The 14237-nt window shown below is 41.2% G+C and overlaps 1 protein-coding gene across 7 annotated transcripts in view; it reads right to left on the bottom strand.

Moving 5' to 3' along the window:
- ANK3 (ankyrin 3) overlaps nt 1-14237 on the bottom strand; it is a 192516-nt gene that overhangs the window by 56589 nt on the left and 121690 nt on the right. For all 7 annotated transcript variants that reach the window (XM_059851139.1, XM_059851138.1, XM_059851135.1 and 4 more), the window contains 2 exons: nt 11842-11944; nt 6450-6556 (listed from right to left, as the gene is read on the bottom strand). In XM_059851139.1, coding sequence (XP_059707122.1) covers nt 6450-6556; nt 11842-11944 — 210 coding nt within the window. The remainder of the gene's footprint in view (nt 1-6449; nt 6557-11841; nt 11945-14237) is intronic.

Raw genomic sequence — 14237 nt, 5'->3', positions numbered from 1 at the left:
AGAGCTAGTGCCAGCACCATGGGTGAGAGTCCAGGCTACCAAGGGCTTCCACTGATGGGGAAGATAAGTGATGACTACCAAGCACATAACTTCCTTAGGCTGTTGGCTCCCTGGAGGAAATCATGCCATTACTTCTCTTTGAAGATTAGATTCATTAGCAAAAAAAAGAGACATTAAAGAAAAATCACACTTGCCAGTGTCACTCCAATGCATAATTTTCCATTTTTTCATAAGAGGGTAAGGAATTATATTTGTAAATGATGAGTGGTATATTTTTTAGTAAATTCCTTTCTATTAGCATGGGAATAATTAAAATTAACAATTCATACTAGAATAGCTTCAGGTAGAAGATGCAGTAACAGGCTGGAACACAAGTTACCAGCTCAGTCTCGAAGCCAGTACAGATTTTGTTTGTTCCTTCTGTATGACAGACCCTGACACAGTTGACACATCTGTCATGTGGCTTCACTATTTTAAAGGCTGTTGCCAAAACTTCCAGCTTTTACCAACTAAACCTTCACATGACTAACAGGTGAATCCATTCAATTTCCTGGCTCCTGACAGCAAAGTGAACTAAGGGTGTCAGCCAGTAATCCAGGCGATTGTGATGGCTCTTGGAAAAAGCCCCCAAGTGCTCTGGAGTGTGACTGGGAATTTGTGCAACACAGTTCCATTTGCTCTGAGACCAGCAGGATATCAACAGCAGCAGCTGACAGGCACTGCCCAGGCCTGCAAATAAACTGTATTCAGAAGTCTGGCCAACATGGGAGGGAAAAATCTGCACAGAAGCAGGAGAGAAATCAACAGTTGGTATTTAGCGGTCTGCAGGAGAGAAGCGAGTAGGGACACAAGCTATAAATATTGGAAGCATGATGGAAATGTTGTCCTGCTGAATTCCAGATCAAGAAGTTGCTACATTGCCTTTCTTCAAATTTAAGTCCATCAGTAATGATGGGGAGGTAAAACTGCTCTCTGAGATGACCCTAGCCCAAATTCACAATTTCTCATGTGCCAGACACTTTACAAAACTGAGGCATGATATTTCACAGTAGTTCTCATACAGAAAAACTGCATCCACATTCCATGCTTCTCTCTCCTAGATAAATGCACTGCACACTCCAACAAATCCAAATGTTGCCACTAGGGTATCCCAGCTCCTCACAAGAGGAACTGTTTCAGCAGGACAGGATCTTGGCTAACCAAACACTTTTCATAAAGGTTAGACTTGGGTCAGAACCAGTACACTTGATCTTTAAATTATATACTCTATAAGTGATTATAATCTTATTATTTATGGATGCTTAGCTGGCCTTTTAGAAACATGCATGGTTTCTGTCTGCAGAGGAGCTGGGGCCTTTTCAGACTGGAAGCTTGTAGGATGCAGGGATGCCTGGCTGAAGCATCCTCTGGGCTGAAGCTGCAGCAGCTCCAGGGAGGCACAGCTGGTCAGAACACCATGGAGGAGCCTCCTGGGGAGCCTGGCAAGGCTGGGCTTGGCCTGATGGCTCAGCACAAGGCAATGTTTTGGAGAGCTGCCTGTTGTTTACATGGTTACTGGCTTATTAAGCCACCTCAGAATTAATAATGAAAAGGAGGCTTTAATCTAGTGCAAAAATGCCAAAACTTACACTCAAATAAGATGCTGTCTTCTGTACCCAAACTATTTAAATGATGGATAGTATGTAAGAGTGAATTGCCAAAAATCTCTAGGCACCTGAATCAACTCTCTTAAATTTATAATTAAAAATAAAAAAATCAATAGAAGTTAAAACTAAGTACCTACAAAAATCAGTCCCTGAGTTACCAGGGATGTTTAGGCTGTAGATTTTAAGGTCAGTCCAGCCTCAGCAACCAGGAGCTTTGCACTGCTGCTGCACACTGCTCACAGCAAGGGTGAATAGCCCTGGGCTGGAGCCTGTGCCCCAGGGCAGGAACCAGCCCCTTCCAGCTTGGTGTCTGCACCAACTGCAGCCTCCAGTGCAGACAAAACCTGCAGCAGACCAGCCCTTGTGCATATTGCTCCCAGAGAAAGGCAGTCACTGTCAGCAGCTTATTAATGAATTATTTCCTTATTTAATTTTCCGATTAGTAACTTACCGTGTAAAACAATAACAGCAATTCCAAACAGTATTTCATGCACTTTCTAGCTAAAAACATTAGTAGCTGATGCTTACCTAAATTAATGTTGCACTAATAATGGAAACTACAGTATGACCTCTAAAACACAATGCTAAAGGCTAATGAGCATTTCTACTTGGATACATGGAAGGGATGAGGATGTGGTTGGATGCACTACAAACATCTACACACACTCTGTGGGAAAAAAAGCTTAAAAAACAAAATAAAATGAGGATTCACAGAAAGCATCAAGTTGTCACCTTGAATCATACTGGGGGAGTGGAGAGGAATAGCTGCAAAATAATTTAGAAAGCAAATGGGAAAATTAATGTAAGATAATTAGAGGCAAGCAACAGAAAATATCAATAATAAGTGCAAAGAAAAAGTAACAATCAGAAAAATAACAAAAGCAACATGTTTGAAGGCCAGCTTTAGAAATTATTTGGTTTTTGCTTCACATATTGTCACATATGTCATAAAATATGCTACACATGGAAAAAAAATCTGAAAGGGAGGGTTCATTTAATTAGTCAGCACAACTTTACAAGTTCTCTGGAAAATGCAGAAGCACAAGGAGAAAAGCATTTGCTGTTTACTCAGTCAGCAGAGAATTTATTGCAAAACAACTTCTTCATTAAATTCCAAAAACATGCTCCTGTGTGCCATGGAAAACCAGTTCTTGCACCTTCCTAAAGCAGTTTATTTTCCAGAGCATAATGTGCAAACATATGTGTGGCAGGATGCTTGAAAGGAGTATCAGTCCATACCATCCATTGCACTGCTGTCAAAAATGAGCTCTGTGTGTACAGCACGTTGGAGTAAATTATATACAGTTATAATTTAAACTACATACAATTAATAAATTTAAAATTCAGTAAACTATAAAGAATCTGATTTATTCCACTTTGCAAGACTGGATTCAGTATTGCTGAGTTTTTTCAATACTGGAAGGCAATGTGGCACATGCATTTCTTTCTTTCAGCTAAGAAAATGAAGGAGTTAAAGGCAACACAAAGAGACAACGCCCACATTTGACTTTGGGAAAGCAGCAGGAGTAAGCTCACATCTGACATCTGAAGGTCATTTTGGTGAGGGTCTCTACCCTTCAGGAGGCCTCAAGATTCATGATGCATTTCAATGCACTGCTTACAATGGACCCTGTTCAAAACATATGCTGGCAAAACAACTTATCTGAACTCAAGAAGAAAAACATAAAACATTCTCTTGGCTTGAAAAAAGGAAAAACCAGAAGAGTTGAAATCACTGCCAACAATTTCTCCTTTCACTGATACATTGCTGGATCTCCACATCCTGCTCCCAGAATTCCCCTCCTGCCTGGGTGAGGAAATAAGAGCGAACACGGATGCTTTCTCCTGACAGTGGGCAAATGGGGAAAGAGCGACCCGAGGCAGCAGTGCTGCTCCTGGCATGGCACAAGGGAAGCCCTGGGATGATGCAGATGGCCAAGAGCAGTGGGGTCAGAGCCTGGCCACAGGGCCACCACAGCACAGGGGCTGGCAGCCCCTGCCCCTGGCCACAGACAGAACTGGGAACAAGGACAGGGATGAAGCACCCCAAAAAAGCAGAAAAGAATTGGCTGCTTAAGAAAAGAATGGCAGAAGAGATGTGGAAAGTCATGGTCCTCTGCATATCAGATGTGTTTACTGGAAGATTAGAAGGGAACATCTGTTGACTGCCTCTAAGTGAAGATAACCAGGAAAATCAAACAGGAAAATATAATACAGGGCCACAACTGAAAAGTCAATAAGCAACGAGTGAGATTTGAGGTTTTTCCCTGACAAAGGAACTGAATCCTCAGAGCATCATTTCTGATGGATTTTCTATGTCAACTAAGAAATGTAATGGGCCAGAAAAGCCCTACATGTTTGGAGAGTATTTTGGTTTATTCCCATTTGGAGAACTATATATGTTTGGAGGATATCTGTCCTCTCCCTGCCAGGCAGCCCCACAGTTTGCTCCCCTCTGGGCAGCAGCTTTATCACCTCTGCATTTGAGAGGGCTCATGTACCAAGGGAGCAGATCTTATGTGAAAGCCCCCATGTCCACAGAACATATGTTTGGAGGGCTGGAACCACTGGTGAACATGCTGAAGACCTAAGGACAGGCAAGTATTGTCCCAGAGGACTGGCAGGATGAAAACATCAGACCTATACTTCTATCAGGATGAAAAGAAACCAGGAAATTTTAGACCAATCAGTCTAACCCAAATTACCAGGAAATATTCAAGAATAAATTATTTAATAATCACTCTTTAAGGGCCTAAAGGATCAAGGTAATTAATCAAGATATAATACCTTTCCTACCACCAGGCTCAAAATAAAAACAAACCAAAAATATAAGTGGCAAGAGCAATTAATGCCAAATGAATTTGAATTCCTTCTTTGATGTGTGGAAGTACTGCCTAGGTACCTCAGCAGGCAATGGAGGTACAGAACACAAAAGGTAAGTGCAGGATCACCTGAGCAGTTACCTCAAAAGTGATACCATCAGATACCATCAGTGCTTTCCTGTTTCACTGAAAGGGAACTTCAAGGGCATATTTCACCCTGCTGTCCTGACACAGGTACCTGGCTAAATGTGTTCACAATTTCAGCACAGAAAAAAAGGTCTAAAAAGTCTCTGGAAAAGAGGATCAGAATTAAAAGCTCTCTTGCTAAAAAATGGAAAATGGGGCAGGAACCAGCAAACTGAAATACCATAGAGACAAATGCAAAGAGAGGGGAGAAACCACACACTTTAACACAACACCAGTAAAAATTAACCAAACTTCAGGATTTCAAGAGAGAGCCAAGAAATTCTAGCAAATCACAAACATTCACCAACAGAAACTGGAATTACCAAAAGGATAACTCTCATTGTGGGACTGCTCAAGTGTGCCATGTGTCAGAAAAAGGAGGTGGCACTCCTGTCTTACAAACAGGCTCTCATCAAAGAGGGGAGAGCTGGGGCAGAGCAGCAGGAACGTGCTGGCATGGGCAAAGCATCACTGAGGAGGGTCTGGGACATTTTGGTCTAAAAGACAGGATCACATGTCTTCAGACATAAGAAAACAATTGTTAAGAGACCAGTAAGATCTTGTTCTCCATGCCCACTATGGATATGACCATGGATATCAACCATGGGAAAGAAATAGGCTGAATCTGCAGCAATGAAATGTTAAGCTGACCATCAGGGGAAGAAATAGTAAAACAAAAGATAGTGGGCTCCTGAAGCAGGGACCTATAGAATCTCTTCTTTTTAGCAATTATTAGGACATTAAACATCTTTCAGGAATAGCTTGGCTATATTTTATCCTACAGAGAAGGAAAGAGTTGGGCTACCAGCTCTCTGAGGTCCTTTCCAAAGCACCACTCCATAATAACCAACAGTCTTCAGCTTTTCATACTGCAATTCTTGACATTTTAAAGCTAGCACTGATCACGTGCAGTGTTTTATCAGCCTGGGACCTAAAAATCCACTGCTGCAGACATCTGTTCAGCAGGTGCAGATGTGCAGTGTGGGACTGTAGCTTTAGATTTGTGGGGCTTGCTGTATTGGAAATGAAATATTTTGGTATGTGCCACACTCATTTTAATGATAAGAATGCAATTAGTCACAAAATGGGGAAGTAAATTAAAGCGGATATGAGATTTTATGTCCTGATCTCAAAAACTAAACAACAAATATTTACACTAGACAATCTAATAATATGCAAAGATTACTTACACATTCATTTGCAAATTTTTACAATATGCATTCAGACATCACTACTACTGCATTTAAATCAAGTCTGTGTGACACTGTCAAGAAGCACCTAAATTACAGTGATGACTCATAAGTAAACAAATAGCACCACTAAAATCAAACTACAGATACTGGAGACTAGGCAGGAGCTTGAAGTGTAAATAAAATAAGAGCCCAAATTAAAGCCCCCCATTTTTTCCTCTAAGAAAGAAGAGAAAACATAACATACTATCTCTGATTTCATATTCCAAATAATTTAACACAATACAAACAAAATCATTTATGACACTGAAAGCAAAGCATAAGCAACAGAAAAAGCAAAACAGGACTCTTAAAGAGAAGCCTGCAGGATTACAATGTTTAGGCATTCAGAAAATTAGGTTCAGAAGCAAGTTTTTGGTTTGCTATTCAAGAATTTAAACTGACTCCTGTTATTAAGCACCCTCCTTGAAGTCAGTGTGAATTTTGCCACTGGCTTCAAGTGGAGCAGGAACAGACAAGTTGTCAGCAATTACAGCAGGCTCTATTCTGCAGCTAACAATACAGTTCCACATCTAAAGATAAAGGAAAACTGTTAAGTGACCTACCCAGAATGGATGGGACTGGAAACAAGGTTAACATTGTCCAAGGTGTCTGCAGCCCAGCTATAGTGCCTGAGAGAATCAGAATCAAACTCCCTTTGAAACGTCAGGTGCTTTAAAACAAAACAGATACATTAAAAATTAAAATTAACATTAGAAACACTTGCCTTAAATACAAGCTTGTTAATATAATTATGTAAAATTTAGATCTGTTCCTTTCCATTTAACAGTGCTGATACCTCCACAGTTAAATTACTGGAAATCCTGTAACAGAAACATGAAATACACACACAAACCTTTGTCTCTTCAAACATTCTTTTTGCCCACTTTTTGCACTTCCTTCAGTTTCAAGAATGTCTCTCCCCAGTCTTTACTTACTTTAATGTGCCAGGTTAAAAAGACTGAAAAAAAAGAAATTACCATTTGTACTGCAGTCATACACCATATAGACAGGCAGTGTAATACCACCCCTCAGAGGATGCCATTGGATAGATCCTTATTCAAGCAGAACCTGGGAGTAACTTCCCTGGGAATAACTTCCCTGGGAGTTTCAGTGAGGCTGTGAAGGCAGGAGGAGGTTGGTTTTACACAACCAACACGGGCACTGTTTTGTGGAGTGCCACTGCCCCTACTCATCTGGACAGAAATAGCTTTAACCCTGCGAGGCTATAATTAACTCCCTGAGGTGTGACTCGTTTCTCCTGCTGCCCACACATATGGACATTCACATATCCTGTGCCCCACAACATCCCTCAGACTACAAATCCTCCTACTGGGCAGCAAAGCTATTCCAGCAAAATACTTGCTTTCCTCTGTTTCTCTTGTCTTAGGAAACTAAACTTCAAATACTTCTCCCTATTTCCAGGGTGATATGAAAGCATCTCCCCAGTTGAAGAAGCACCTCCCCATCATAAATACAAGTAAGTGAAGAGGCAACACACAATGTTCACCCAAGATGATGTTAAAAATGTCAGTGTTTCCTGTAAGTAGGTTGTTTGCTGCTTAGAGGCAAATGCAGCTCGAGAGAGCAGCCTGTTTGGACTGAAACCTCACGGGCTGTTTTCAAATCAATTTCAATGGGTTCAAGTCAAACCAGAGCCAAGCACACGCTTCTAAAATCTTATTATTCCCACCTGGGTTTTTTTAGATGTTGACACATGCTGGTAGTGGAAATGAATTATTTTGAACAGAAATATCAGCATTAGAAGTAAATCTGGCAAATTCAGTCATAAACACACAAAAGTAATTCTCTTGAGAAGCTTCCACAAGATAAGCAGGCAGATAGCTGCTGTGTTGCTGGCCAGAATGTGCAACACTCCCATCACTCTGGGGTTTCCAAAAATCTGCACTCTTTAGGCATTTCTTTCATTAGAAATGAGGTTTCCTTCCCAGGTTTCCTTCCAAAAACTACTGACACTGTAATTTACTGCTCTTTGACAGAAACCCCTGCAGAGTGCAGCTTTGCTCTGTCACTCCTGGCTCCGTGCCTCCTCCTTTCCCTAGCTCAACGCTTCTATGAAGGATCTTTTGTTAAACTTGGTGCTGTAACAGATGTACTTGAGGCCTGACAGTTCAAGCACAGACAACAACAATAGAGGGCAAACTTACAGATGCTAAACAGCAAAATACACCCTCAGACATAAAAGGTAAAATGAACACTGTCAAAACAATGACAATGAAGCATCCTAAGTGGACTTAATTAGTGCCATTTGAAAAATGTGTTGTAATTTAGTTTAATGAAGACAGTTTTCTTAGTCTTTCCAATAAGATACTAGGGATTGTCCAACATTTCCTGGAGAGCCTGTGGTTCAGGCAGGAAAGCCAACACTGTGGGTTTCTGCTATTCCAAGTGATTTGCAGGAGCTCACACTGAGCACATTATTACTTTTGATATATACAGTGTAAGATTCACACAGGTTGTCTCAGGCACGGTAAAAATTTAGATAAACAAAAAAAAATTTATTGTTTTGCTCGGTGTTAAACTTTATCATCAAAACTAGGTCAAAGCAAAGAAACACAAGAAATGGGGCAAAAGGAACAACACAATTTGGTGTTTGTCCCTGAAAGGCCTGCTAAGATGCACAGAGTCACTGCACTGAGGCCCAGGACATCAACACACGTCAACAAATAAATGTGGAGTCAGGTTTCCTGTAACAGATGAAAAATACTTATGTTCCCTTAGCAGTGGGATATGGAAAACTAAACACAGAGCCATATAAATTCCAAGGAAATACCATCACTCCAAAATAATCTATGCTAGACAGAGGTGTTCCTGCACCTGGATGTGCTCTAGGTTTGCCTACACACCTGGGTGGGGCTCCTCAGTCCAGCTCCACGTCCTGAGCCATGGTCTGTACACCAGGTGACTGGGTTTTTTTAAAGCATTCCTTTCTGACCAAGTGCAATCAAACAAATCTTTTGGACATACGTAGAGCAAGCAAAAGCCCAAAGTCTGCAGCTAATAATTTTGGTGGAGAAAGGGAGTAGGAAAAGCTGATAGCTGGACCCACTCATCTTACACACAGCACACATCTGTGAATCTCATTTTTTCAGCCTGTAAAGGTGCTGGATTTTCCATGCAGGCAGAAAAAAAAAAATCTTCCCGTGTAAGCTGGAATATAAGCAGTCCAGAAGATAGTACATTGTCAGTGACATTAAATCACAGGATCCATTCTGGGTTTGGTCAGGTCCCAGTGTTCCCTCCCTGGACTGAGGGAGATTAAAAATGCATTGCTAAAGGGTGTGGCAGCCTTAGATGCAAATGTGTGTATAAAAATACTGAGGGTTCTGCTGGCAAGGACCCTGCTGGTTGCATAACTGAATATCCAAGCTGTGTAATATCAAAGTTCAGCAAACAGAAGAATTTATTCTTCCTCCCAGATGAATTTATCCAGACTGAAGTGATTCAGCAAGCTGCTATTTAATGGACAGCCCGAGTCATTCTGCCTTTGGCTGATTAAATTCAGAGGCTGATGTAAATTATTCCACGGAGAAGTAATCTGGATTTAGTCTGAGTTGCTGCATCCAAGGTAACATGCCAGAACACAGAAATTTTAACTTTGCTCCAGCCAGGTTATGAGGTACAGTGTGGCCTGGATTCAGAGTTCCCTGTGAACAGGGTCAGCAATAAACCACCAAATGCAAACAATGGAGAATATCATGACTTCAAAAGAATTATTAGAAATTCTTCTCTAACACTCCATGTGTTATGCTGGCAGTGAGGCTCAGTAAAGAATGGTTTCAAATCTTCATTTGACTCTTTCAAGTCTCCCAAGTCTACCTGGGGAAAGGTGATGGGATCTGCTATCTTAAGCAGACCAAGAGGCTGGGAAATGTTCCTTACTCTTTTATATATACTGATGTTTGTGATAAAATTAATTCCCAATAATTGACTTTGCTGCTGCCATGAACTCCAGATAGGTCTGGGCTGTAGAAAGGAGAGGAAATGGCATACACAGACAGGCAATGGATCACTCTGTTTCAAAGTAGTGCGATTCCCAAAATAGCCTTAACTCCTCTCAGTTCCCAGATGGACTTTCAGAATATTGGTTTCAAACCACAAAGACATTTGTTCCTGTTAATCTCATTGGTGGAACACAACTGGTGGCTTTTTTCCCCCTGTGCTCTACTACCATATCAGAGATTATCTAGGAGTCCATTAATGAACAGAGGGATGAGAAAGAGGGGCAGGGATATTCTTCATCTCCCCAAATGCACTTCTCCTGCTTCAGTCAAAAGCTAGGGCTGGGCTGGGCAGAAAACCACAGGGATTCCAGAGGATGGATTTATTTTTGTCAGGACATGGAGGTTTGGAGAAGTCATGGCAGAAAATTTTAGCTGGGCTCCCTTTCTCATGAAGACAGTTTGTTGCTTTCATGTTTGTTTTGCACAGAATCATGGCTCTACCAACCTCTCAAGACTGGACTGATATTTTTTCCCAGTAACACATTCTTTGAGAGTTGCTAAGCACAGAGCTGGTTTTAAGCCTTGTTTTGTGCACCCTAGCTGCTCAATCCATGCCATCTGCTTTAATGGGAATCACAAACATAGCCAGAATCATAAAATGATGCAATATATTCTCAGACTGAAGAGTCTTCCTCTGCTCTGAAATTTACATCATATCAAGAGCACTTAATGAAGTCTAAGTATTAGAAGGTGTCAAAGCAGCTTTAGGTGCTCAGCCCTGACAGAGAATTTCCAGTGCCAGTAGCTGCAGATTTTGTTTTATGACTTCAAACCAAACAAAACCACAAAATCACTGCTATGCAAGCTTTGGAAGCTCTCCTTAGATGGCTGTGGCAAATTAAGGTTATTGGAGGTTTACAGCATTTCACTTAAAAGTAACAATCTAACAATAAACATTCTGCTGCTAAAGAGAACCCCATTTCTGCCATTCTCATAATACTACCAGAACTGTGTGTAAAAGCTGCAGTAAAACTGGATGGCTTATCCCACAATAGAATTTACAGACTAATACAATCAAGGTTTAAAATGTACAAGTCCTGTTTTGTGAACCCTTTTCCCCATGAAAATATCCTCTGAGATCAATAACCCCCCAGAGCAGGAATACTCTGTGAAAACAGCAGCAGAAAAGCTCTGTTTCATTACAATCTACTTTATGCTCTTCCAGGGCATAAACAACAGTTCCACGCCACAGTCCTTTCCAAGTAAGGATTTTCACATGAATTTTTATCCAGCTTCCTAGCAGGCCTTTGACTTCTGTGTATCGAGAAACTCTTGAGTAATTCAGTTAGGTTTGGAAATCTGAAGCAAGTCCACCAAGGAAAATGCTGGGGAACTCACAAACAAAGCACAACACACTCAATCACCCCCAGCTTTTGGAAAGACTTTCCCACGCTATCATCAGGTCAAAAGATGCTGCTTTTGTTGCATTAGTCATTGCACAAGTGTTTGGAAGATATATAAACTGAAGTGTCCATACTAGCTTAATCTTTACAAGGCCAAATTCTTCCCAGGAGTGAAAAAACAAGGACAGCAGCTGGAGTCCCCTCCATGCGGACAGAGCAGGCAAAGTAATTCCCAGTCTGTGCAGTACAAAGGTTGCTCAGTGTAAAACCCATTGCTCCCAGCTTATCAAGACACACATGACAGGAGCCTCACAGAGCACCCACTGACCTCAGCCAATAACCACCCCCACACTCAGAGACATAATTGGTCCTTTAAAGACACTTTTGGTTAGGGCCCCCACCACCTGCCCCCTGCAGGATCAAACCCAGAAAATGGCAACCCCACCATCTCTTGTTCACAGCTCCTTTCCTGCCCCTCTCCACCAGCTAAGAGAGCAGCCAGAGCCTCTGGAAGCACAGCTGAGGCCTCCACACTGCAATGCCCTGCACAAACGAAGCACAGCTGCCCAGTGGCAGGACACAGCACATACCTGGTCCTTGGCTGGCACCAGCAGCTCCTCAATCATCATGCTGTCCCGGGCATAGGAGCTCCTGTTGAGCGTGTAGGACCTATCCGAACTGAAGGAGCGGAGGCTGTTGTATTTACCATTTATCATAGAAAGTGCGGGTGACAATGAGGTGAACAGAAAATAAAAACAAAAAAATTAATACATGCAACTTCCAGGGATAGCATCAAATGGCAAAATATACATCATCTCTGAAATAAATACAAGGAGGAAAATGGAATAAGAAGTATTTGGCTATAGTTCAATATTCCCTTCCCTACAATATGCATAAGCAAAATCTCAGCAGCTGCTTACTGCTTTGGCAGTAATGTTGTGGCTTTAGAATAAATCTAGAGAGGTGTATTCAAGTATTTAGATGAACTTTGATCAATATCTCCATGCCCTAAGCCTGAAGGCGACCCACGAGGGCAGGTCCCAGGGGAGCTGTGGGTACGTCACAGTGCCTGCCCACAGAGCTCAGGTTGCTGAGGCAGGTTTAACTAAGAGCAAGTTTTATGTGATGTCATTCTCTTTGTGGCTGAACCACTTCTGACATTGTTACAAACACCATAGTTATCCCTATAGTTAGAAAGGAAAGGGTAATAAGTTTGAAATGAAAGGAGAAATAAATTTGCTTAATGACAACTAAGTACAGATTTTGATGTTTGGGAATTATTTTGTGCATGTTAAACTACTCAGAAATAACGATGATCACTCTAAACGTGTTGCAATTAAACCAACGTAGGAGTGTTTTACATTTAGCCCTGGAAGGTACATTATGGTATGTGCTAAAAACATGCTGCAGGCCTAGACATGCTTGCTACGTGACAAAAAATAAAGTAGTAAAAAACGTGAATTAATACAAAGCAACATCCACCAACATATTACACTTTTGAACTAGCAACACTTTTCACACTCAGAACTCTACAACGTGTTTCATGCATTTAGTAGTTGCTAATTGAATTTCTCTAATCCCTTAGCACACATTCCCTTCTTGTGCTGGAAGCAGAACTGGGATCTTAATTACACACTGTAGGCATATGTTAAGCCGACTTTTACATGATAAAGGGCATAAAGAATTGAAGTTGTATTTGTTATAACAGAGGGACACTCTCTAGGGCTGAACCCCCTGCTCCCCAAACTAAAAGCATGTCACTTTCCAATGCTAAAAAAAATGAAGATGAGCAATGGCAGCAGCAGAAAGATGAGAGAGATGTAACACGATGCCATGCCTTCTTACCTGACTTTTGGACTAAAGCAATTTACATTGGAAAAGAAACAGGAGAAATAGAAAGCAAAGAATCAGACAGGAAAAGCAAGATGTTATGGCTGGATGGCTTATATATTTAATGTGTTCATTTCTTAATGTTACACTCAGAATCAGCAGTAAGATACATCCACAGAATACTTTTTTTTGCTAAATTAAATACTTCACAGAAAAAAACAACTGTATTTGTCTCCTCTGAGCATAACATGGGCAACGCAAAAAATGAGCTACACAGCAACAAATAGTAATGGCACTGCTAAAACCAGAAGCATGGGAATATTAGAGTCCTCTCAAAAAAAGATAACATGGGCTGAACCTCAGATCTCCCTAACAGATGGTGACTGTGGAATCTGCTCTCCCACCTGCACAGGGAGCACTCCCTGCAAGAAGAGAGCTGCGAGGGGTGAAAGGTGTCAGGTAAATCAGTGTGGAGCTCTGCACACAGAGTACATTCCCTCTGCATCCCCAGTGCCCTGCTCCAGCCCTGAGCACAGTGGCAGGGCTGTGTGATCACCCTGCTCACACCAGACTGGAAAGCAGCATGTCAACTTTGTTAATTCAGTTTACTCTGACATGAGATTCTCCCTTCAAATCTAATTTGCTGATTTTCTGGCTAATGGACTACTTAAAGCATCTTGGCATTTCTCATGAATGTATTATCTCATAAATACTTATTAGCTTCCTTAAAAATTGTAAATCAAGCACAACATGGCTGGGGACTACTAAAGAGCAAATTTCCACTGCATGCTTGCATTTCTAATGTGGTCATAAGAAACAAGACTGAAGGGTAGACATCTAAGCTTTACCTTATGGGAGTTGCCATTTGCTGCTAGACAATGAACTCACTTTTTAAAACAGATCTTTAAACTACAGCATAGGAAAAAGCCCTCAGGGCTCCAGCTTATGAGGTTTAATTATTAGCTTCAGTACAATTCAACTGTCAGTAACTACACTGCAAATCCACAACTATGGAAGCAATCTCTGCTCACACAGTTTTAACTGTTTTGAGCAACACACACTGAAGGCTTTAGCAACATACAAAAATAAAATATCAAATGTTGATCTGGAAATACCTGCATTGAAATTAACATAAGTCAGACAACACCTTATGTTA

Source organism: Haemorhous mexicanus, chromosome 7 (assembly GCF_027477595.1).
Source record: "Haemorhous mexicanus isolate bHaeMex1 chromosome 7, bHaeMex1.pri, whole genome shotgun sequence".
NCBI lineage: Eukaryota > Metazoa > Chordata > Aves > Passeriformes > Fringillidae > Haemorhous > Haemorhous mexicanus.
Note: the sequence above shows the minus strand (reverse complement) of the source record. Positions and strands in the feature narration are given on the sequence as shown.